Raw genomic sequence first — 24,400 nt, 5'->3', positions numbered from 1 at the left:
TTTTGTTGGCACTGAGAAAATTCCGTACTTGTTTTTGTCACGACTCCCCCACTCCTCGAATTGCTCTGCCCTTCTGCACATCACCTGAGTCCACAGGAAAGTTCAGTCAAGTTCACTGGCTGGCTGGAAAGCCAGGACGCTGGCTTTAGCTGTGTCTCTTGGGTAATGCCTTGGACACTTCAGGCCTGGGGCCTCAGCCGGCCTCAGGCTGAACAAGACCCATGCTGTTCTAGGTGACTTCTGCGGCTGTTCCAGCCTAGACCCTCATGTCTGTTTAGGCAGCAGCCCCGGAACAGATGAGGCAGGTGGGGCCAGGGTGTCTGGGTACCACAGCCTGCCACAAGGCAAGGGAGGAAGAAAGACAGTTAGCTTTGGTTCTGGGGAAAAGGGGGAGGCAGGCCAGGGGAAGGAGGAGACAGAAAAGGAGGAGGGCCTTGGGTGGAGGCGGAGGGTGAGACAGACCCTGCCCAGAGCTCCAAGTGGCTTCCTGCTGCTTGCCTCTAAACCCCTCCACATTCCTGCAGCCCTTCAGACCGCCGGAACTGTTCTGCCGCCTGCCTGCCTGCCTGCCTGCCTGTCTGCACCGAGGTATGCACCACCCTGCCAGCCTCTGCCCTTCTGTAGGCTGCATCAGTCCCTATGCCCTTTCCCCATGACTAGCCTGGGGGGCCAGGAGGTAAGCTAAAGGGAGGCTTCCCTTCGGGGCACAGACTGGAAGCCTGTTGCTCACTCACAGGGGAACTTGCTCTCTGTAGCTCTGCAGAAAATAGCCATGGTTTGTAGAGATTACTGTCTCTCTGTAGGCTCTCTGGGGCCAGAGGCTGCTAGTCTGTCCTCTGTCACCCTCGGTCGCAGCTGTCTCCTCTTCTGGGAATCTGATCCTCGTTTGCCCATCACCACCCGGAGAGTCCGTCCGGCTGGCAGCCTACTGGGTCTGGCTCCCTAGTTCAGGAGAACAGAGAGAGAGTTCTGGGTCAGAGTGCTGCTGCCCAAACGGGACTTTGCAAGAAAGGTAAACCAATCTGTGAACAGCAAAAGCAAGGCATTGCCTCTAATCCGTTCCTTCGGGAAGGTTCAGGTCCCTGGAGTCTCAACCCACCACCACCTCACCCCGTGGCGTCAGTCAGCCTGTAAATGCTATTGTCTTTCCCAGCCTGGGATTGCCATTGTTCCCATCCTAATTCTGAGAGCTGGTCATCACAGGAACCCACCGACAGTCGCTTTAGCTGTATCCAGACATCAGAGAAAACCAACTGATACGATCCAGACACAGGGAATGAGGTGATTGGAAGAGGGGAGCAGGGGATTCGGCCTCCAGGACACCTTTCACACCTCACTGCCGAACCCACCCAAGACTCGGACCAGCCTGGGGGATGCTTGTCTGCTCCGAGCTATTCTGTGAACTTTCCCAGGGTGGCCGAGATAAGTCTCACCCGAAGGGAACAGGCACAAGTCATCCTCCCCAGGGACAGATAGCATATCTGCAGGGGGAACGTCTCCACTGGCGACCTTCTAGGTTAAGTTTCTTGAACCATCCGAGTGCAGGTAGAGGAATGAGATGTGGACTCTATATGGGGTGGCAAGCTTTCGGCACAGTTTGTGGGCAGTCTCACCAAGGCATCTCCCTTGGGTTTAGCCTTCCTCTCCTAATGAAGAGGGTTAGTCTTTGGAGTACCTAAATTCCCATAAGACTTTGAGCCGTCGAACAGAACTTTGAATAGCTTCAGGGAGTCTCTGGAAGTTCCTGCAAATTGTGTGCATAGTGTAGGTGTGTGTGTGTGTGTGTGTGCAAGTGCGTGCATGTGCATATGCCTGTGTGTGTAAGAGATGACGGGTGTCCATAGCTTTCAGGTTTAAGATCTTCCCAAACAGATATCAGACCCCTAGAATGGTGCAAGGATGTGATGTGGCGAATAGAAACAAATTTGTATGTGCCAAGGATTAAGCCAGAAAGGAGTGGCTGGGAGAAGAGAGAGTTAACTCAGCCATCAGCTGCCACATCGACAGGGCCGCACTCGGGGGAGGGGGGAGGGGGGAGGGGGAGGTCCTGAGAAGGAGTCAGCTTTTGAAACTTTCTCCAAGTCCCACCCATCAAGAGGCTCTTCTCCCTGGTGACTCACTCTGAGAGGAATGCGAGTTGCCACGGTAACCTTTTTTTTTTTTAACCCCTAGGGTCTCCGCCTACTGATTGGGAGGGAACTCTGGGAAGGGAACTCTGGGAACGGTCAGGGACCGTTAGGTTCCTGTCCCCCACGCCACCATCCCACCCCATCCCCGTCCCAAATACAGAGTCGACAGCAAATTCCTGGCCCCGTCCCCATCTCCCAAGTCCCAGGGCCCCCAGGACTGTGATAAGCCTCTAGTGAGGCCCTTTGCAGGAGAGGGAGTTTGGGTCTGTACTCTGAAGGTGTTGTTGAACCTTGAACTAATCTGTTTTCTTCCTGAACTCTGGCTTCCTCCCTATTTTGGGCAGTAACAGCCGTCCCTAGTACCCTAGGAGAGGGTGCTGGATGAAAAGGGATATGCGTGCACGGGGAAGCATTTTACAGACCTGTAGTCGGTAGATTTTAGCACAGATGGGATTCTTCAAAACCCCTTTCCTCCTGGCAGCTCCAACATTTGGGGTCCAGAGACCATCTTAGTAAAAGTGCTGTCAGGAATACTTAAAAACACATTGTTTAAATTCATTTCAATTTGGGAGTTTTCTTGTCGATTTCCCAAGAACAGTGTACCCTCCACTACAGAAAGTCTGGCCACTAGGGCTGGGACCTGGACTCAGTCTGGAGTGCTTGCTGGGTAAGCCTGGGGACCTGAGTCTTGATCCTCAGCCCCCACACGGGAAGCCAGGCTTGGTGCATGCCTGTCTGTAATCCCAGCACTGGGGAGGCAGAGACAAGCAGAGCACTAGAGCTCACTGCCCAGCCTGCCTCCCTGACTCATTAGCTTCAGGACAGTGAGAGACCCTGTCTCAAAAAATAAAGGAGTTGGGTATGGTGACACAAGCCTTTAGTCCCAACACTGAGGAAGTAGAGGGAAACTGACCTCTGCGAGGTAGGGGCAGCCTGGTCTATATAAGTGGGTTCCAGGCTAGTCAAGGTTTCATGTACACACACACACACACACACACACACACGCGCGCGCGCGCGCGCGCGCACGCACATGCACATACGTGCGCGCGTGCCACATACAGGAAAGGAAGAAAGGAAGGGCAGATACTGGTCAAAAGCATGGGTCATACTTCAATGGTGACATCGGGAAAGATGCTCTCTGTCTTAGCCAGTTTCCCAGTCTGTCAGGTGGGGACGATCTGAGCTTGATATCCCTTGAACCCAGTCCCAGGCCCTGACTGCCTTTTGGAAGGAGGAGCACCTTGCATGTTGAATAGCAGCCTCCTTTCTCATCTGAGGAGAGGAATAGGAAAGAAGGCTCTGGTGCCACTGGCTCTGGGTGGTCCCGCATCCAGCTGTGGGCTCTGCAATCCAGTGCACATCTGTGCTTTTCACTTCCAGCTGCAGCTTTCCATGTTGAAAATAAGCTTTAAATAGCAGAGGTTATGAAGCAAAGAATGCTTGCCTGTCGAGTCCTTTTGGGATGGCGGAGGAGTCTGGGGAGATAAATAAGCAAAACACACGGGGTACAGAGTTTAAATATGTAGATACTGACTTTACCACACGCATGGCTAAAAAAAAAAAAGTGAGAATGCAGCCACACCCTCACATTCTTCTCTCTGAATGAGATCCTCACTTACACACGCATGTGCATGCACACACACACATGCATGCATGCACGCACACACACACCACACATGGAGAGGAATTATCTAAGTACAGCTTTAAAAAAAATTAGTTTTAGCTGGGCAATAGTGTTACATGCCTTTAATCCCAGTACTCAGGAGGCAGGGGCAGGCGGATCTCTGTGAGTTCGAGGCCAGCCTGGTCTGCAGAGCTAGTACCAGGACAGACTCCAAAGCTACAGAGAAACCCTTTCTCATAAACAAACAAAAAAATTTATATATATATATATATATATATATATATATATATATATATACATACAGTGTGTGTGTGTGTGTAAGCACAATGCCTGTGGGTGCCCTCAGAGACCAGGAGGGGGCACCTAAATCCCCAGATCTAGAGTTACACATAGCTGTGATCAGCCTGATATGGGTGCTGGGAACTAAACATGGGTCTTTGATAGAGCAGTAAGTATTCCTAAGTCAGTTCTCCAGCCACCATGCCCCTTCCCCAGGAGCATCTTGTGAGTATAAGAACCGTGATCCTTATATATCAACAGATGCCAAGTCAGGCAGGCTGTTTATCACCTATTCCAGACACACCGTCAAGGATGCAGACACACCTACCGTCAAATAGACTATCAGTCATGAAGAAGACCCCTCCCCCCAGAGAGAGAGAGAGAGAGAGAGAGAGAGAGAGAGAGAGAGAGAGAGAGAGAGAGAGAGGCATATGAGTGCCCTCTTTATTTCCTAGATACAAAAACTGAAACTCAGAAAGGGAAAGAAATTCACTTGAGATTATACGACAGGTTGGTGACTGAGTCCAGCCTCCCCATCTTTGGAACCTTGTCAGGTTCTGGTCAGTTTGGAGCTCTGTAGACCCAAAATCATTCATAATACATAATTAACAGCAGTTCCTCCCTTCTTTGCTGGCCTACAGTGGCCTTCCCCAGCCTGAGTGTCTTGGTCATTAGGCCCAAAGCCCAACAAATGGGAATTCTAAGTAGTTTCTTGGTTGCTTCCCACTGGTCCCTCCTTAGCATCCAACTTAAAACAGGCAGAAGGAGAGGGAGCAGAAGCTTCCAGTCAACTTTCCCCTATACTGTAGAGTGTGGATCCCTGCTCCTCCCAGCCTCACTTGCGACTCCTGGAACAGCTAGCTGGCTTGCACAGGGTCAGGGCCAGTGCCAACAAATGGTGACTTAACAGAACCCTTTAGAGAACAGCCTCTGCCTTGGTCAGGAGTGTGGTGGGCAGCAAATCTCCTCTGTTTTCGCCTGCCGGGTCATAGATATCTAGTAGGGAAGCCATGAGCAGAGATAATGACTTGGTCCCTCCAGGAACCTGATATAAAGTCCTGGGTTAAAGGCTCTCTTTGGATCATCTTGTACTGCTTGTGGCATTCGGATCTCAGACTTCAGTGGAAAAAAAATCATAATTAAAGTTTATATATTTTTGAATTTTTGGTTCAGAAACCACCTTGCCCTAGGAATCTGAGTGAGTTATTTTCTTTTTGTAAGCCATGAGTTCTTTGTCTCATGTAGAGACATGGTAAAGAACTGTCATGTGACTCACAATGGCAAGCTATTAGTAGTGGCTGTCAGAATGGTATTAGAATGCTAATGCTACTCCAGACTTTGAGGGAAAGAGATTATGTGATTGATTAGTAATGTCTGCCACACACACAAGCGGGGTATGGGGAGGTTGGTGTGCTACTTATCTGCTGCCTTTGGAATCTCTTAGTCCTTTCCAGATGTTACATCTTAGACACTTTGATGTTTCTTATCCCCCTGTATTTGTGGCCACCCCTGATGCCACAGGGATGACTGTACACCGAGTTCCTTCTTTTTGCCTTTATTTGTTCTGGAGAAAGTTGAAAACTCAGCCTGGGCTGCCAGCAGGACCCAGTCACATGGTCTGGAGGAAACACAGGGAGCAGGAACTTCTCCAGCCTGGTCTAGACAAAGTAAAACGTGGCACTTTAGGAAACTCTGTGGAATTTCAGAAGGGCTGTGTCCAGCCACAAACTCTGGAGCCGCCTCCGAGCTGCCCAGAACCAATTCTAGGTTTTAACATCTGTGACTCTTAACCACTTCCCTTCCAACAAGATATTGAAATAAAAACAAGGAATCTGGTGCCAGTGGGGAGAGGGTGCACTCCAAAAATCTGCTAAGTTAACCCAGGAGTTCAGAACAGATAAGGACTTTTGGGGCTTCCTTGCCCAAGGGTGTCTGGCTGTTTCCAGGGGAATCTAAAGTTATTTCAAGGTGGCTTAGGGTGTTGGAATATACAGTGCCCTCAGGCTCAATTCCCCTCCTATTATACTGAGCTCTTTCTCTCCGTGTGTGTGTGTGTGTGTGTGTGTGTGTGTGTGTGTGTGATGTGTGTGATGTGTGTTTGCATTTGTGTATCTGCTTGTGGAAGCCAGAGTCAGCCTTAGCTGTTGTCCCTCAGCTCTGTCCACTTTGTTTTGGGGACAGGGTCTTTCACTGACTTTTATCTTGCCGATTCGGCTGGACTGGCTGGCGGCAAGTCCCAGATCCCTTCTGCTTCTGCTCTCCCCAGTACTGGAATTGCAGGCATGTCCTGCCATGCCCAGCTTTTACATGAGCCCTGGGGATCTGAACTCAGGTCCTCATGATTGCATAGCAAGCTCTTATTAATTGACCCCCCCATTCCTGTTTTTTGTTTGTTTGTTTGTGTTTTTAATTTCATGCACATAGTCACAGGGTCCAGCAAAGGCCCTGGTCGGTTAGGGGCACTGCTCTTTGGAGCAGGTTTACTCAACAAGGCCTTGGCAACATTTCAAGGTTCAGTAACCCCCTGGGCCTGGCCTGGTGGTGCCCAGCACTCAGGAAACAGAAACAGGAAGATCACAGAGTTAAGGCCAGCTCTGGCTACATAATGAGACCTTGTCTTAAAACACAGAACAGTTCCCTCATCCCCCCAAACCCAAAACCAACCAAACTGGGTGTGGCGATTCAGGCCTGTATTCCCAGCATTTGGGAGGTGGCGGCAGGAGGACCCGGCATTTGAGACCATCTTTGGCTACAGATCAAGTTCAAGGCCGGCCTGACTAAGGTCTCTGAGACCCTAAGGAAGTTTTCTGAGATTGTATTTCTCCACACACTTTCCACCTAAGTTAAGTCGTCCTAAGTGTCTGTGGTTCTGAGCAACACTGTCTAAAAGCCCACAGTTCCAGAGTACCCCTTGGATTTCGATACTCAGTGGCATCTCCGTGTCTGTAGGGAGCTCCTAGGAGCCCCTTTGGGTTTCAAGGGAAGCAGGCTGGGGGCTGGCTGTACTTTTCCAGCCCAACTCTTCCATCTGAAGAGCTAGACAAGTGACCTCTGCTTCGGGTCCTGCTGGCAGCCCCGGTGAGTTTTCAGCTCTCTCCAGAACAAATACAGGCAGAAGAAAGGGATTCAATGTACGGAACATGGGGAGGGGGTGCCAGGGCACCAACGGGGCTGTCTGCATTTGGTGGTCACCAAGCCAAGAGTAATACACCTCCACTTCCTCCCCTGCCCGGGGCATTTTTCCTACCTATGTCTCAGGCCAGTTTGGCCCTAGTGGGCACCATCCTAATGACCATCCCGGGAGCAGGCAGCTGCCAAGGGAAACATCGCACAGAGTTGAGAGACCATGCTGATACCTGTCACTCATGTGCTGGGCTACTGGCTAGGCATGGATCTTCCTTTCCAGGCCTCATTCTTCTCCTCTGCACTATTGGGCAGAAAGACCTGCCTCAGGCCATCTTTGGAAAGCTGGCTTGTGAAGACTGAAGGTATTGATATGTTCCCCAGCAAGCTGGACCTAGGTTTGAATGTGAAAGATCATGGCTCTCTTGTACTGACTATGGGTCTTAACCATGCGCTCTGGCCTGGCTGGGGTGACTGTTGTACCTCCAGCTAAGCTTTGAAGAGTGGACCCCAGCCTCTTCGGCCAGAGGTGTATTATAGAACCTCAGAGATGCATCTCATGGGCAAGTAGGGGATGTAGCTCTTCATCCAGACTAGTTAAGCCCCTGCCCCACCAGCTGCTCACCCTGATATTTAGAGGAGAAAGATTCTGGGATTGGTGAAGAGCACAAGGCAGAGCTGGGATGGGGACAATGACCACCTCCCCTGAGAGTTTATGTCTTTTTTCTCCCTACCCTCACCCAGGCACTGGACTTAAGGCTGTGAAGCACTCTAGGACTTGGGTCCTGAGGCAGGGCAGATGAGAATGCAGGATGATGGAGGCAGGATAGTCTTGGGGTCCCAAGAGCCCCTCCTTTTCCTTCAGCACAGACGGGGCATCCAGACTCAGGTCTCTCTAACTCTCTAACCTGAAAGGTATGACATCTCTGGTCCTAGCCTGGCTACCTCTCCAGTGATTGAACTTCTCTGTTTTGAAGACTGGAGTGGGTGACATGTGGGCTCTAGCTGGCAGCCCCACTTTGACCTTTCCATTTCAAACAACCTCAGACAAGGTCTTCATTGATACCCCTCTCCTGTCCCATCTGCCAAAAGTCGCATGCAAAGGATATTGAACTTGCATTTTCCAAACGGAGAAGCAAGAAGGGGAACAAGGGAACAGCTGTGAGAGGGGAAGGAATGTTCCAGAAGCTGACTAGAAAAAGGAAAGCCAGACCTTTCAACCAGGCAGAGCTGTCCTGAAGCAACGACAATCTTCCGAGCCAATTCATTGACTTCTCTAAAGTTTTCCTTCATGCCCACACCATGAAGTAGGGGGTCAGGCTCTTCCCAGCCTAAGCTATTGCAGGACTGTTATGGTCTATTCCTCTTCTGCCTGTTCTGCTACTTGGGTCCCATCTCAATAGTTCTGTGGTGCTGTAGATTGATTGAACTCAGAGCCTTGTGCATGCTAATCAAGCATGACACTGCTGGGCTACACCCTCAACTCAAAGATGTTTGGAAATCTAGACCTTTTTTTTTCTTTCAAAGGGAAGAAAGTGTATGCTAGAGGAGGGGCTGTCAAGGCCAGCTTTCTTTGTGTTTGCTTGGCGTCAGGGACTGAAAGCTAAGCATGTATATTCTGCTCCTCTGCCACATTCCCAACCTTCCGTTATTGTAAGCATTTTGAAGACTGTATCCATCATCTCAAAGTTGGCCTCCTCTAGCCCGCTCTGTTGACAGAGGAGCCAAGGTTTAGAGAGAACAAAGAATTTAACCCATATATGGAAACAATATCAAGGTAGAGTGAGAACCTGGGCATTGAATCCAATCCTTGTAGCTCTGCCCATACTGCCAAGGCATCTCCCAGCACCAAGTTTTGCCAGTTGAGAATGAAGAAGCATGAAGGAGCTAGGATTGGTGGGGCTGATAGGGAACTCTTGGGTAGCAGAGGGAGCAGGCTTGCTCTGTGTGTCTGTGGAAAGAGACGGAGTAGACAACAAGCTTGAGGGAGGAAGATTTTGGAAGAACTTTCTAGATCCATTTGGTAACAGAAGCCCATCTGGTTAGCCCAAGGAGTCAGATGTCCTCATGTCGGGTCCCTGAGTCACCAGCACAGGTCTGTTCCAAGATCCCCTTCCTGGCTTGAGTTGGAGAGTTTAGAGTTTAACATATTCTCTCCTTGAAAGCTGAGTCAGAGCAGTGATCAGGGGGCCTTTTTAGATCTTAGCTTAACACAAGGGCACATCTGGGTGATTTTCCTGGAGGACCCAAGAAGGCTGTCCCTCTGGTCAGAGCGGAGAAAATGCGATCTCAGCTTTCCACCAACCCAGAGCATGGAGCTTTGTTTTCAAGTGTACCTATCGCATTGTCCCTGATTCCTCTTGACTTCTCCCATTGAAGAGGAGGGGGTGTGGAGGGGAAGAGGAGAAGGAGGAGGGAGGAGGAAGAGAAGGGGAGGGGAAGTAAAAGTCAGGGGAGGAGTAGAGGAGAGAGAACTTGAGGAGGAGGGGGGAAAAGATCTTAGAACAAGAGGAATCGAAGAGCCCAAACTTGTCTTTTTAAGCCCTTGTCTTTGTCCAAACACGTCAAAAGCCAAAATCAATGTACTTAGAATGGAGACTTCATCTCATGACCATAAATAGGAAACTCTGTACCTTTATCCTCAATAGCAGGAAACTGGGAGATGGGAAGGGCCACGAAGCAAACCCATTCCATTCACTTGCAGCTGCATGGTTTCCCTTGGAAGCCTCAGGCCAAGTCTGCTTCTTGCTGAAGAAGTAGGACAATGGGTGTTGGAGGTACAAAGGGCATCTTAGCACAAATGAGGCTTCCTTTTAGCTGCCACGCAGTTAACATCCCCATCTAAAGTCACCTTTCACCTCTCAGGAGGAAGTGTCTCTTACTGACCCCATATTCTCTCCTCCCCACAGGGTTCCCAGCACCATGAGGGCCTGGATCTTCTTTCTCCTCTGCCTGGCCGGGAGGGCCTTGGCAGCCCCTGTAAGTACCCAGAGATGCTGTGTGAGTTCTGATTCATTCTGCTTTCTCTAGTTTCTGAACCTGCTCTGGGTGCTCAAGGAGACAGCAGGCCTGGATGTGACTCAGTTGCTAGAGTGCTTTGCTTAGCACTCATGCACAAAGCCATGGGTTCGGTCCCTAGCATTGTAAACCCAGCCTTATGGAACACACCTATTACTCTAGCACTTGGGAGGTAGAGGTAGGAGGATCGGGAGTTTCAGGTCATCCTCAGCTATGTAGTGAGTTTCAGAGCAACCTGGGTTACCTGATATACTGTCTTAAAAAAGAATAGGGGCTAGAGAGTGGCTAAGAGCACTTCCAGAAGACCCAAGTTCAGTCCTCAGAACTCATATGGTGGCTTAGGGGCTCTGGCCTCTTGTGGGTACCAGTCATGCATATGGTACACAGACATACATGAAGGCAAAACCCTCATACACATAAATTAAAATAAAAATAAAGAAATCTAAAAAGAAGTTTTAAAAAATATTTATTTTGGGGGGCTGGAGAAATGACTCAGCATGTAAGAACAACGATTGCACTCCCAGAGGACCCAGGTTCAATGCACAGCACCCACATGGCAGCTCACAACTATCCGTCACTCCAGTTCCAGGGGAATCCCATGCCCTCATGCAGACATACATGCAGGCAAAACACCAATACATATAAAAATACATACATAAATAAATTAAAAAATATATATCTTTTTTTTTTTTTTAAGTCAACAAAGTTAGGAGAAATAATGGAAAGAAACTATTGGGTAAAAAGGTTCCAAAAAAGAGAGCTCCCTGTAACCCATAGGTCAGAGCTTGCACGGCAGTTCAGGGTCCTTTAGCAGGAACTGGCCTCTAATCTGAGGATGTCAACAGCAGAAATGAAGGCTTATCTATGGGAGGGAAACTGGAAAAGGCCCTAGGCCCTGGGAAAGGGAGAGGCTGGCTTGAGCCCATGAAGCTATTTGATTATAAGTAACTGGCTCCAGCTGAATTGTGGGGGGCAGAGAAGACGCAGACAGAGATCATGACATCGGAGGCTGTTGGAGGCCTGGGACAGGACAGCCACAACGGGATCTTGGAGTAAGATTGAAACTGGGCTGGCTTACTGGGAGTGGGAGAGATTGCCATCAAAATGAACCAAGATGCCCATCACCCCAACTTTAGCGAATGTGCTGCGTGTAAAGCAAGACGAAACAAAAAAGAAACATTTTCAAAGAGAGCCAGTCTGGCCAAATGAGGTCCTAGCCCCCCACCCCTTCCAGGGCCTCGTTCACTATATACAGTTTGCCTCCAACTCCATTCCTGGGTTATTTGTACCAGCATGCCTGGCTAGGAATAGCTTCTTTCAATCCGGCATCCCCTGACTGCAGCTTCTGGCCAAACTTGTCAGGCAGGCAGATTTTGACTGAAGACTTAGAGAGGCTGCTTTTAATTTTGGAAGCGACTGCAGCCAATCAGAGGCCTCAAGGTTTTGGGGCCGGCCCCACCTGATTTCCTGGAGTCTGAAATGTTAGGAGGGAATTTTCTAGTAACCATAGAACGAGGTCACACAGGATAGGGAGGAAGGTGGGACATCTATAAGAAGTCACAGAGGGTGTTTATTCTGTCTGGGCCTCAGTTTCCCCAACTGTGAATTAAAGGGAGTTCACCCGTCTCTTTCATTTTCGTATTGAGACTTGGCCAGCAAAAACACTCCTGTCAATAAAATAATGGTTTGGTGGAAAGTCTGTAAAAGCCAAGTGTGGGGGCTCAAGCCCATGATTCCAGCTTTTTGGAAGGCGAAAACATAATTGGCGAGTTCAAGGCCCGCCTGAGCTTTGTAGCAAGCAAGATCCTGCCCAAATGCAATGAAATGAAATATTGAGATGAGGGCTTGCTTCAGTAGTAGGTTGACTAAAACGGAAATGATACAGAGAAGACTGGCACAACTCTGGTGCAAGGGGACACAGGAGTACATGAAGTATTCCATACTTTAAAAAGAAGAGAGAGAGAGAGAGAGAGAGAGAGAGAGAGAGAGAGAGAGAGAGAGAGAGAGAGAGAGAAAGGGACCCACTCACACAGTGGAAAGAAAGAATCGACTCCCACAAGCTATTTCACCGTGGCGTGGGAGTCAAAATAAATAAATAAATACGTACAAATTAAATAAAAATGCAATAACAAACATTTTGAAGGAAGGCAGAAAGGAGAATGGAGTTGCAATGTGGGCTCCAGCCAGAGACCTCAGTGCCCCCAGGCTTGTGTTCCCAGCCAGAGACGCTCCAGAGAGGAAGCTGGCCTTGACCTTGATCAACTCTCTGAACCCTGTTTTCTTTTCCAGCAGCAGACCGAAGCCCCTGAGGAGGAAATAGTGGCGGAGGAAACTGTGGCCGAGGATACTGGGGTACGTATGTGGTGCGTTGGTGGTGACCTCACCCCTGGCCCCCTTCTGCCTGGTCCCTTCCTTGGCCCATCCAGGCAAGGGTAGTGGGGCTCCTTGCTGGAATGGTCCATATGTCCTCCTCTTGTGTGCACACAGGACCCAGATATTAACTGGATCATCCCCAGACACTCCCAACGGTTCTCCAAACTTTCAGTTAAGCCCTGAGGTTGGGAGGATTCAGAAATGTTTGGGCTTCATATTTCTTCCATTATTATCCACAGTCTCCCTGTTGTGAAAAGGGACCCACACAGCTGGGCCTGGCAGGCGTAGAGGTCTCGGTATGCCTTTTGTCCTAACATCTTAGAGGCCTCTGATTTATCTTAATGGAATTTGGGGGCTCTAGACATATTAATAAAGAATAATAAAATGAACATACTACTAATAAATATAGGATTCCATCTAAATTTCCCACCCTAGCATTTGCACCATGGTCTGGGCCCAGCCTACTTTTTTTCTGTGTGTCCCTCACACTCTCTTGTGGGTTTCTGAAACTTCATGAAGGTCCCTCCTCCTCTGCAACTCTCTTCCCAGACTGGGATGGGGTGGGGACCCCTGTCCTCATTCTTTCTCTTCACGCCAGGTCCCTGTGGGTGCCAACCCAGTCCAGGTGGAAATGGGAGAGTTTGAGGACGGTGCTGAGGAAACGGTCGAGGAGGTGGTGGCTGACAGTAAGTCTCTTCCCTGTCACTTGGCACATCTAGATGGCCCTTGCCCGTGTGGATACACAAGGACATCTCCCAGGAAGTTTCTGACCGAGGGGATTCACTGTGGGGCCATAGAGGGCCAGCTGGAAATTCTCAGGCTAGGGGAGTCTGGGATAGATCTATTTATAACCAGTCCATCCAAGCTGTGAAGGGCCGAGGAAACACCACAGTTGGGTGTCACATTCCCACAAAGGTCATAGTCACATCTGGTCACCAAGATTCCCCCAGGGCCTCAGTCTGGACTCAAGCTCCTCCCAGGAGCCCATCTGAAAAAGCTGACTGACTCATTCAATTTCTACTTGATCCAAGGAAGCAGGGGTGTAGGGAAGGAGCCTGACGTAAATTCTAATGCCTTGAGTAGAGAGGGAGTGACTCAGGGCTCCAGGCTTCAGCCCACGGGCTGAGGCATCTGGGTCCAACGGATTAAAGGCGTGGACTTTGGAAGCAGAGATTCAAACAAGGTTTGAATCCTTTGAACCAGAGCTTCCATATCTTAACAAAGCAGTTGTGCAGATGGAAGCCCCAAGGAAATGGCCCAGTGGGTAAGATAACTTACTTCACAAGCATGAAGACCTGAGTTCAAATCCCCACCACCCACTTCAGCTTTCTTGAGGGGACAGTTAAGGGTATTTGAAGAGAGCTGGGCGGGCTTACTGAAGCAGGGGATGGGGTCTTGAGTCATATCCTTTTCCTCTTCTGTGCCCAGCCATTGTTTCCTGTCGAAGCGGGGCCCATTGTCTACTGTGAACCTGGGTTCTTCCTTTTCCTTTGGGGACACCTGGTTCTATTCCATTGGACCTCACAGCTCACTGAATCCATAACAACAGCTCAATCTTCCAAGTCATTCTAGAAAGTGCTTTGAATCCAGAAATGCTGCATTGTGGTTGCTCAGCAGAGAACTGAGGATCTAGGTGTTGTTTCCGTCTCTGGGAGATCCATATGCACCCCAGGTTTCTGAGTCCCAGACTGAGGTTTCAGCCCTCTGAAAAGGGCCTAGTCCTGACCTTGAACTGAATCTCTAATCCCCAGATTGAGTCAATTGCTATCCTAAACTCCATGACTGATCAAAGGAGATTGGGGGAGGCCCAAATCTCTGGAGTTGGGAGTCTAGTACAGCCAAAAGTTGTCAGCCCCAAATTCTCATCTGTGTGGTGTAGGGGGCTGTGCCATCCTAGTGAGCTGACACTATGTTCTGTCCTCTAGACCCCTGCCAGAATCACCACTGCAAACACGGCAAGGTGTGTGAGCTGGATGAGAGCAACACCCCGATGTGTGTGTGCCAGGACCCCACCACCTGCCCTGCTCCCATTGGCGAGTTTGAGAAGGTAAGAGCAGGGACCTGCGCCCTGCAAAGCTCAATGTGCTAAGAAATTGGTGGGCATGGGAGACCTACCAGGGCCGCTCCATTCTCAGAAGTCCTCTCCCTACAACCAGTCAGAATAGGAAAGAGTAGCTGAGTCATAGTCGAGGGCATGCTTGGCCCCACCCTTCTGATGAGAATTCAAAAGAGTTTACTTGTACCACCAGCCTCCAGACTCTGTGCTGAACTTGATCACTAAGTGCTACACAATCTCAGATGGAATGCACTCTTGTTAATACTTTTATTATTTTTTTACATTGTATTTATTATGTGTGTATGAGTGTGTGTATCATGCATGTGGAGGTCAGAGGACTTGCTGGAGTCTGTTCTCTCCTTCCACCATATGGGGTGCAGGATCCTAAACATCAGGCTTAGTGACAGGCACCTTTACTTGTTCAGCCATCCCGCTGGCCCTGTATTGCATGTAGTTAGCAAAGCATTGTGCCAACAGATGAGGGTTCTAGGGTCTGCTTAAAGGCTGACTGCCAACCCCATCTCCATCACTTGGTAGCTGTGATATCTTAGCTAAGGTGCTGAGAGGTTCTAAGTTTTGATCCCCTCATAACTGAAAAGGCAGAGAGAGTCCTGAACTCCTAAAGATGTCCTGCATTTGTTAAAGGATGCCAGGTATGTGACAAGAACCTTGCATTGTTATTTCTTAAGCCTATCCATTCTATCTCTAATAGCATGCACTTACCATGTATCCATCCACCCACCCATCCACACATCTGTCATGTATATATGCACCAATTCTTATGCATTCATCCACCCATACAACTATAAATCCATCCATGAATCTGTCCATCTACTCAGCTACCCACCAACGCACCCACTCACCCACCCACCGGTCTATCTGCCCATCTACTCATCCATCTGTTCATACATTCATCTGTCCATCCACCCACCCACTTAACGGCCCATTCACTCACTCTGCTCAACCATTTAAAGCTCATCATCCATCCATCCTTCCATTCTTCTATCCATCTATATAGTCGCCCATCCATCCTTCCATTCCTCTATCCATCTATATAGTCATCCATCTATCCATCCATCCCTCTACACACTCACCTATCCATTCATTCAAGCAAATACTTTTTGGATACTTACTTAGGCCAACTATTGTGGTAGGGACTATCTGGTTCAGGGCAGAGAACCTGGTACCACTGTTCTTCCAGCAACTTCCAATCTAGCTGCTTATTTTTTAAATATCTTTCCAAGACAAACCTTGCCTCTGGGCTTCAAATATTATCTTCATTTTTTAAAATTGTTTTTATTGACCTATATACTTTTCTCCACTCTCCTCCCTCCCTCCCTCCTTCCTTTCTACCCTCTCCCATGATTCCCATGCTTTCAATTTCTCAAGAGATCTTGTCTTTTTCTACTTCCCATGAAGAGTAGATCTATATATGTCTCTCTTAGCGTCCTCTTCGTTGTCTAGGTTCTCTTATTAACTTCACTTTTAACTCTTCCCACCCCATCCCACGGTTCTCTGGTGCTGCAATCTTCCCCTACAGCAATGTGTAAGCCTTTACTGACTCCAGGTTCTTTTCCTATCAAAGGGTTCTCCTACCTGGGTCTCTGCTCTTAGCCCCCAGCCTCTCTTTCTGGTTCCTCTATGACCAGAAGTTTTTCCGACAGGACTCAGTGAATCAGTTCGCCCAGCGGAGGTTCACCCCAGCCCATATCCTAAATAGTCGTTTGGATCACATGGGAAGCAGAGAGAGGGTGCATCATTCAGGGAGTCTTCATCTAGGGGGCTCACACAGCGCTCTCTTACCCAGCCCCATACATGGTGCGGTGATGCTCCTGCTTAGAGGAGCCCGCTGGGGTCAGTTCTCTCCTTCCGTCGTATGACATCTTTACCTTCTGAGCTGGCTCACTGGCCCTTCAGTTTTATCTGAGCAAACCCTGGTGGCCCAGGCCTAGCCCAGGCACAGGGAGGCTGGAGTAAGTGACACGCTGAAAGTTCAAGGCTTGGCTCTGCCACACAGTGTGCTTAAAGCTAGCTTGGCCAATGTAGTGAGACAGTGTCTTAAGATAAAACAGTAAAGGGATAAGGCTTTGAATCGGGGATAGAGTACCTACCTACCATGCAGCAAGCTATTCAGCTCCGGCACTTTAAAAATGTTTTTACCAGGGACTGGTCCCATAGCTGAGTGTGGACCAATTCTAGACTCCCACTGGGAGCATGGGTACTCTGCCTAAAACATCCTCTGCAGGCAGCCCATGCTCAGTGAACAACTAGGGAAATGTCATCAGTTGAGATCCAGGCTCCAGGACCGTGGCCACCCTTATGCTTCCTTCCTTCTTTGTGTGTTTGTGTGTGTGCCTACATGTGTGTATGTCATGGTCTGTGTTAGCAGTCAGTTCTCTTCTTCTACCATGTGGATCCAGTTCAGTAAGCTTGGTGGCAAGTTTTTGTTTTATTTGGTTTTGTTTTTTGAGACAGGGTTTCTTCATGTAGCCCTGACTGTCCCGGAACTTGCTTTATAGATTAGGCTCGCCTTGAATTCACAGAGCTCCGTCTGCCTCTGCTTTCTGAGCACTGGCATTAAAGCAACTTCCTGACTTGAGTGTCTTTACTCTCTGAGCTATCTCATCTGCCCTACTGTGTCTTCCGGAAGGATAATGGTTCCTGGCTTGCTGTGTTCTTTATGCATGGACACGTGTCTTTCCCAACCCTTTCCTTTCTTTCACTGTTTTTGAAGTACCTTCCATGTCTTGACTGTGACTCAGATTTGCTTCTGCTCCAGAATCACCCCTAGCTCTCATATGGGGGAACAGTGGGGTCTAGAGCGACTGTCTTAGTCAGTGTTCTAGCGCTGTGAAGAGACACCATGTCCGTGGCCACTCTTAGAGAGGAAAACATTCAATTGGGGCTGCCTTACCGTGTCAGAGGCTTAGCCTATTATCATCATGGAGGGAAGTATGGTGGCACACAAGCAGACATGGTGCAGGAGAAGGAGTTGAGAACTCTACACCTTGATCCACAGACAGAAGGAAGAAAATGCCACACAGGGCATGGCTTGAGTATCTGAGTCCTCAAAACACATCCCCAAGGACCACTTCCTCTAACAAAGCCATTACCTCCTAATAGTGACACTCCCTATGGGCTTATGTGGGCCACTTTCTTTCAAACCACCACAGTGGGCTTCTGTTCCCCAACTTCCAATTCACTTCGTTGTGTGAGAACTTGGCTGTTACTATTCGTCGTTTGGGTTCCCGTGTCCCCATCTCCGAAATGGGCAAGGACAGGGCTACCAAGTCAGGCTTTGGGAATGAAGGAGAGGTGCCCTGTGCTTGGTCAACAGGTGTGCAGCAACGACAACAAGACCTTCGACTCCTCCTGCCACTTTTTTGCTACCAAGTGCACCCTGGAGGGCACCAAGAAGGGTCACAAGCTCCACCTGGACTACATTGGGCCATGCAAATGTGAGTATGCCCACACCTTCTAGCCTTCTTCTCAGGGAGATGACTCTGTGTTTTCACTGATGCCAGCTCTGTGATCTTGGGTAAATTCCTTCCCCTTTATGAGCTTCAGTGTACCCATTCATAAAATAAATTCAGGCCATCTTATCTCCTGGGAAGAGACTTAGCTGTCATAGGGGCACATTTTAGAGAAGATCGAGGATGCTCTTTCTTTTCCTTTTTTTTTTTTTTTTTTTTTTTTTTTTTTTTTTTTTTGAGGCAGGGTTTCCCTGCATAGCCTTGGCTCTCTTGGAACTTGCCCTGTAGACCAGGCTGGCCTTGAACTCACAGAAATCCTCCTGCCTCTGCCTCCTGAGTGCTGAGACTAAAGGTATGCACTACTATCGCCAGACAAGGCTGATCTTTCATAAGGCTAACTCAAATCCTTCCTGCTTCAACACAGTAAAATCAAAACCATACTTGACCTGGGCCTGCAGAATATTTTAAATGTTTTTCAGTTTGAATACTTTTCAAATAGGGGCATGCCTGGAGCTGGGGAGATGGCTCAGTGGGTAAAGTGCTTGCAATATAAGCCTAAGGATTGAGTTCCTTAGAACCTATGTAAAAAGGCTAGGTGTGGTAGCACACATGTGTGCTCCCAGTACTGGCGAGCTGGAGCCTGGAGGATCCCTGGGGCTCACAGGCCAGTCCTCCAGACTGATCTCCAGCTTCCAGCCATGTGCACATAAGTATATGACTGTGAGCACACATCTATGCCAAAATAAATAAGTAAATAACTACATTTAAAAACAGGGGTGTACCTTTCCTTTCCTTCTGTTCCTCTGTATCGGCATAGACCCTTAGCCCCTCGTTCCCTCATATTCCTTGTCCCCCTTTTCTAGAAGCCTAGGGGTTTTGAAGAGGGATGCCAGGAGCTCTGCCTGGCTCATTGTTAGTGACCCAAGCTGAAAATTCTGCTGGTATGGGGTTTCCTTATCATATGAATCTTCCAAACCACACTCAGTGCCCATGAGACAGCATAAGCTGTGTGTAGCATGTTCTGTATAGGGAACATCCTTCCCTGTGGGCTGGGACTATAGCTAAGTGGTAGAGCGATTGTCTGGTGTGCACTGCACAAGGGCCTAGATCCCATCCCCCTGCTCTGCAAGCCAAACTGAACCAAACTCAAACAAAGGAGAGCTCCTCCCCAGCCTGAGGTTTTCAGCTCAGGAAGTGAGGGCAGGAAACAATGTCCCAATAGTTGCCCTGAGCTCTTAATAACAGGGCTGGGGTGTGCAAGGAAGGGCATAGATTAGAGAGCCTTAGAGAAAACAGGGTGGGGGATGTGCACAGGGAGGTTTGGACCGTGACAAGAAGCAGGTTCAAAGGAGCCCTTAGCAAGTGGATGCTGATGCCTCTGAGGCCATTCACCTGCCCATCCAGCTCCATGTGGGGCTTTCCACTCCTGGATGGCAGTGGTCCTAGCCTCAAAGGTACATTCTTTGGATTCAAAGCAACAAAAGAGCATGCACCAGATCACCCCCTCCTCCCTACCGGTATCTATTCTAACTGGATGCAGGCTGATGGTCTGATACTCTGACTGCAAGCAAGAGCCTTCTCTTGCTCACTGCTAAGTTCAATGACTGGAGAGCCTGAATGAAATCTTGAGGTGTGACATTCTGGGGTTAAAAATCTCTAAAGAGGTTCTGGGGGTTGTGTACTCTTGAGCCTTCTCCCGACTGTTGCTATGTTGGAGCTATGGATAGAGGTTATTTCAAGTACCTTCCAGGGTTTGGCCTCCAATAGCTGAGATCACATCCCACCCATCACCTAGAAAGATGCAAAAGCATCTGGGGTGGCAGTGTGCCCTATTAGGTTAGGTGCAAACTGGGGAGCCTCAGGACTCCTGAGCTTCCCCATGCAGTCTTCTTTACTTACCAAGTAAAGACATTGGGAAGGATCTCCCTCAGAGGGACAGAGGCATCATGGCCAAGGTGAAGTGCCTGTAGGGAGTAGGGCAAGAAGCTGAGAGTAGCCAGGTAGTATGTCTGCCCTCTGGCAGGGCCAGGTTGACTAATCTTGTCTTCTGTGCCCTAGACATCCCCGCCTGCCTGGATTCCGAGCTGACCGAGTTCCCTCTGCGCATGCGTGACTGGCTCAAAAACGTCCTGGTCACCTTGTACGAGAGAGATGAGGGCAACAACCTCCTCACCGAGAAGCAGAAGCTGCGGGTAAGCAGCCTCCTCCCAGCTTGGACAAGTCTGCCTGCTGTTGACCTCTTTGGACCCCACTGATGGGGATCTAGGGCCAAGTTTTAGAACCAGGCCCCTAGGTGGCCCCACTTTGCAGGGTGCCTTCACCCTGAATTCTAGGACACAAACTTCCAGCTGCCTTTGGAGGCTCTGAGAAGGTCTGTAACAGATGGACTCAAAGCATAACCCTATTATTCCTTCTCCATCTGAGTCAACAGGTCTTCTCCTTTAGTGAGCATATGTAGGCCCATGCCAGAGACCTGATATTGAAGTCTCAGTCTCTTCTTAAGCCTCTTTAGGCAGCGGTGGCATGAGGCAGGCGGTACTATGACCTCCCCATCCATGGACAAGCTGCTGGCTCCCACCAGGGCCTCTCTCTTCCTCTCGCTGTGGGCTCTGGCCTTGACTGGCCTCTCGTCACAGAGGGGAGGGGGCCAGGACACTTGGTCACCTCACGATTCCCACCTACAGGTGAAGAAGATCCACGAGAATGAGAAGCGCCTGGAGGCTGGAGATCACCCCGTGGAGCTGCTGGCCCGAGACTTCGAGAAGAATTACAACATGTACATCTTCCCTGTCCACTGGCAGTTTGGCCAGCTGGACCAGCACCCTAGTGATGGGTAAGAGTCAGGGTGCTCAGGACCATAGGCTCAACTCTGGCCTGAGCTGAGGCTGGTAGGGGTAGGAGATGAGTCTGTAAGGCCCCTTGGCTCAAGACTCCATGGTCTGCTTAGGGTTAGAGCAGATGGAAGGAGTAACCTGAGGAAAGATGAACCCTGAGACCCCCTAACATTAGAAGCAGGAGCCGTCAGTACAAAGAATGATCCCTACACCTATGAAGGCAGGGCAGGGGACCCATGTGTGCAGAGTATCCGGAACAGACTCCAATGTGACCCAGGGCCAATGCACAGCAGCCTTGCTCATGCCTCATTTGTGCTTGCTCATGATCCTTCAACAGACTACGGCCATCATCATAGTGGCCATGTCCCAGATCCAGACTGAGTTTGAGCTCCATGAAAACCACCTGGCCCCAGAAGTTCCTCAAAAATCAGCCAATGGCTTCCACATCGCAAATTCCTGACTTGGGTGGTGACCAGGATATTAAGGAGACTGCAGGGAATTCGGAGGACAGGCAGTACCTGAGCTGACACTGTGTAACCACACACACACACACACCGCTGTCACTGCTGACCTCCTTTTGCAGCTATGAGCATAAGAGACCCTGTTTAGCTCCCAAAGAGGCAACTCACTCGATCCTCCCTGGAGCTGTTTAGGCTCTTTGCTTTGAATGTCAGAAACAGGTGATCACTCAGGGGACAGGCAGGGGCACCCTGCTGGCATGTCAGGGAGAAAGAAACCAGGCCAGGAAGGCTCCTCTCTGAAATGCTCATTGCTCGCGCTGTGTCCGGCTGTGGGCCAGGACACTGCCCACCCTGCTGGTCAACTCCCCCGCCACCCCCAGTGCCTGGCTCTCCTAGGCTCTGGGAAGCTCTCAGCTGCTCCTCTCCCAAGCTCTTGCTGTGGCTAGGATCCAACTGAGTGACACGGGAGTGTGAACGGGAGAGTCCTAGGGGACATCCCGATCCCATGAGCCAAGTGGCCTAGAGAAAGTTCTAGATGGATTTCTGGGGCTGGGTGGCTGGGAAAATGCTCCAATCTCCTCTTGGTCAGAGTTGTTGGTGGCCTTGCAGCTGCCTGAGCCTGCTCTCTCACAGGACAGTGAAGGAGGGGCTTGGCCGGTTCAGATTCTGTGCGATGCTTCTTGCAAGCAGGAGGCTGTGAAGAACATTGGACTCATGGTGTCCCCTGAAGTCCCTTGTGGGTAATAGTGTTCTAGGGACAATTCATTGGGATTCTGAAGGAAGGAAAGAAAAAGAAGAAAAGATCATGCTCTGGAGTCCAGCAGGGAGGACAGTGAGAGGGGCTCCAGAGGGCAATCCTTTTGTCGTTCATTGCGTGATATACAGAGGACGCAAGAAGGTCCTGAACCCTTTCCATCTTGCTGCCTAGCCAGCCCTGGCTCAGTCCCTCCCAGAAGTCAGAGCCATCACCAGGCACATGCTAGATACATGCTAGGCAAGCCTATCACTAGGAAATCCTAGGAAGGTCTCCTATCACTGAGCCACTTCATGCCATAGCCCCTTATTAGACGATTCAAGCCAAATCTCTACCACTGAGTCTTTTCCCCAATCCTTTACCGGTAGATTCTCAATGGGGGATTCTAGGCAGGTACTCTACTGCTGAGCTATTACAAGACTGATCAGTCTGTTTTTAGACCCTTTTCTGACACCTGCATCTATGTATCGATGTGTGAGCACTGAAAATCTATAGTGCGCTTTCACTAGATTTTGACTTACCATAACTGAGGTGCTGAATACATTGTTTCTGTGTGACCACCACTCAGCCAAGTGACACTTACAACGAAGCCACTGAGACTCAGAACCAGAACAGCCAGTTCCTCCCCCTGTCATGTAGAATAGGAAATCGAGGCTCAGAGTGAGGTAATGTGGCACTGTCGGCTCCATTGTAGGTCCATGGCAGAGCTGTGGGTAAAGCCAGGATGCCAGCCCTGGACTCCTCCCACTGGCTTCTTGTATTGAGCTGTGTGTTCTCCCATGCTCATATCTTTCCCCACTGCCAGGTACCTGTCCCACACTGAGCTGGCCCCACTGCGTGCTCCCCTCATCCCCATGGAACACTGCACCACACGCTTCTTTGAGACCTGTGACTTGGACAACGACAAGTACATCGCCCTGGACGAATGGGCCGGCTGCTTTGGCATCAAGGAGCGTAAGTGTTGGGGTTCAGGGCGAAGAAGTGCCCCTGAGGGATGGAATGTCGTCACTTCCCCTCTGGTGGCTCTGTCTGGCGTTTGTCTGTCCTGTCTGTCTCCTTTGCCTGTTATTTTCTGTCTTTGTCTTTGTGCCCTGAAGGTCTCTTTCCTGACCTTTAAACATTAGTCCTCCACAGAAGCGTTATTTTGGGAACTGGCTGCCTCTGGAGAGGAAACAGGAAGTACAACTTGGCAGCCAGTTCAAGAGCTGGAAACAGGCTAGAGTCAGGGAGATCAAGGTCCCACTCAACCTCTTCTCAGTAACCTTGACTGGTCAGTGGCGCTGGGATGAGAGGAAATCCAGCAGACCCTAGGACCCTAGGACGGACACCCAGCCTCCCTGTTTTATTAGCGTATAGTGATTATACACAATGACGGATTTCATTATGACATTTTCTTACATCTACACAGTATATTTTGATCATCTTTGTGGCTCATTACCCTCCTATTCCCACTCCTGCTGTCCCCTCCTCTTCCCAACCAGCCCCCTTCTGCTTTCATGTGGCAGAACCTTCTTTTAACTCCCACTCTTCTTCCTTTGCAGAGGACATCAACAAGGACCTGGTGATCTAAGTTCACACCTCCTTCTGCAGTCCCGGATTCTCTCCCTCTGATGTCCCCCTTACCATTCCCCCCTTGTTTAAAATGTTTGGATGGTCGGCTGTTCTGCCTGGGGATAAGGTGCTAACATAGATTTAACTGAATACATTAACGGTGCTAAAAGAAGAAAAAAAAAAGGATACTATAACTTAAGTCATGGCATTTTCCCATGTAACTCGACTCTGGGGCATGGCCCATCCACAGCCCCCACGTCCCCTCCACGGCCCGGTGCCTCACTGGCTGTGTTGGAAATGGAGTCACACGAGCTTGCCTTACACAAGCACGAGGTATCTTTAGCTTTCATTCCTGTTTTCCACTTGACTCTAACACTCACCCATCCAGACTCTGCTGATCTCATTTTGGGGTGGAGGCTACCTGGGTCTTTCCCAGGTGTTTCGTAGGTAGGCAAAAGGAAGTGACAGACATAGGATACAAAATTTGGGCAAGGATGCTCTGAGACTTGAGGATCCTCCAGTCAGAACCTAGTCATGGTAGCCTAGGTCAACAACTGAGAGAATATTCCGGAGCTGTGCGGACTCCCAGCAGCCCAAGACCTCACTGTCTCCTCCACTCTTTAGGCAGTTTCTTTCCATGTTTGGTTGTTGGTTCAAATTTTGGCAAGCCATGGGTCTATGGGTGGACAAGAACATCTCACAGGATTCTCCTACTGATAATGGAC

The 24,400-nt window shown here is 49.6% G+C and overlaps 1 protein-coding gene across 2 annotated transcripts; it reads left to right on the top strand.

Annotated features, from left to right (window-relative positions):
* The first annotated feature begins 469 nt into the window (after positions 1-469).
* Sparc (secreted protein acidic and cysteine rich) lies at positions 470-23,874 on the top strand. 2 transcript variants are annotated; one of them, XM_057776299.1, is made up of 10 exons: positions 470-588; positions 10,065-10,134; positions 12,466-12,525; positions 13,145-13,232; positions 14,472-14,593; positions 17,940-18,060; positions 20,134-20,267; positions 20,760-20,908; positions 22,930-23,078; positions 23,666-23,874. In XM_057776299.1, exons 2-10 carry the CDS (start codon positions 10,078-10,080, stop codon positions 23,692-23,694), a joined length of 909 nt encoding a protein of 302 aa, XP_057632282.1. In that variant the 5' UTR covers positions 470-588; positions 10,065-10,077; the 3' UTR covers positions 23,695-23,874. The 2 variants fall into 2 exon arrangements, with proteins under 2 accessions (XP_057632282.1, XP_057632280.1); XM_057776297.1 differs by having other exon boundaries at positions 471-588; positions 12,463-12,525.
* The last annotated feature ends 526 nt before the right edge of the window (positions 23,875-24,400 follow it).

This window comes from Chionomys nivalis, chromosome 7, assembly GCF_950005125.1.
Source record: "Chionomys nivalis chromosome 7, mChiNiv1.1, whole genome shotgun sequence".
In the NCBI taxonomy this organism is placed as follows: domain Eukaryota; kingdom Metazoa; phylum Chordata; class Mammalia; order Rodentia; family Cricetidae; genus Chionomys; species Chionomys nivalis.
Note: the sequence above shows the minus strand (reverse complement) of the source record. Positions and strands in the feature narration are given on the sequence as shown.

Coding starts and splice junctions, on each gene's coding strand:
- Sparc (XM_057776297.1), top strand. CDS start 10,078: ATGAGGGCCTGGATCTTCTTTCTCCTCTGCCTGGCCGGGAGGGCCTTG. Junction 10,135..12,462: donor GGAGGGCCTTGGCAGCCCCT/GTAAGTACCCAG, acceptor TTTCTTTTCCAG/CAGCAGACCGAAGCCCCTGA. Junction 20,268..20,759: donor CCGAGAAGCAGAAGCTGCGG/GTAAGCAGCCTC, acceptor TCCCACCTACAG/GTGAAGAAGATCCACGAGAA.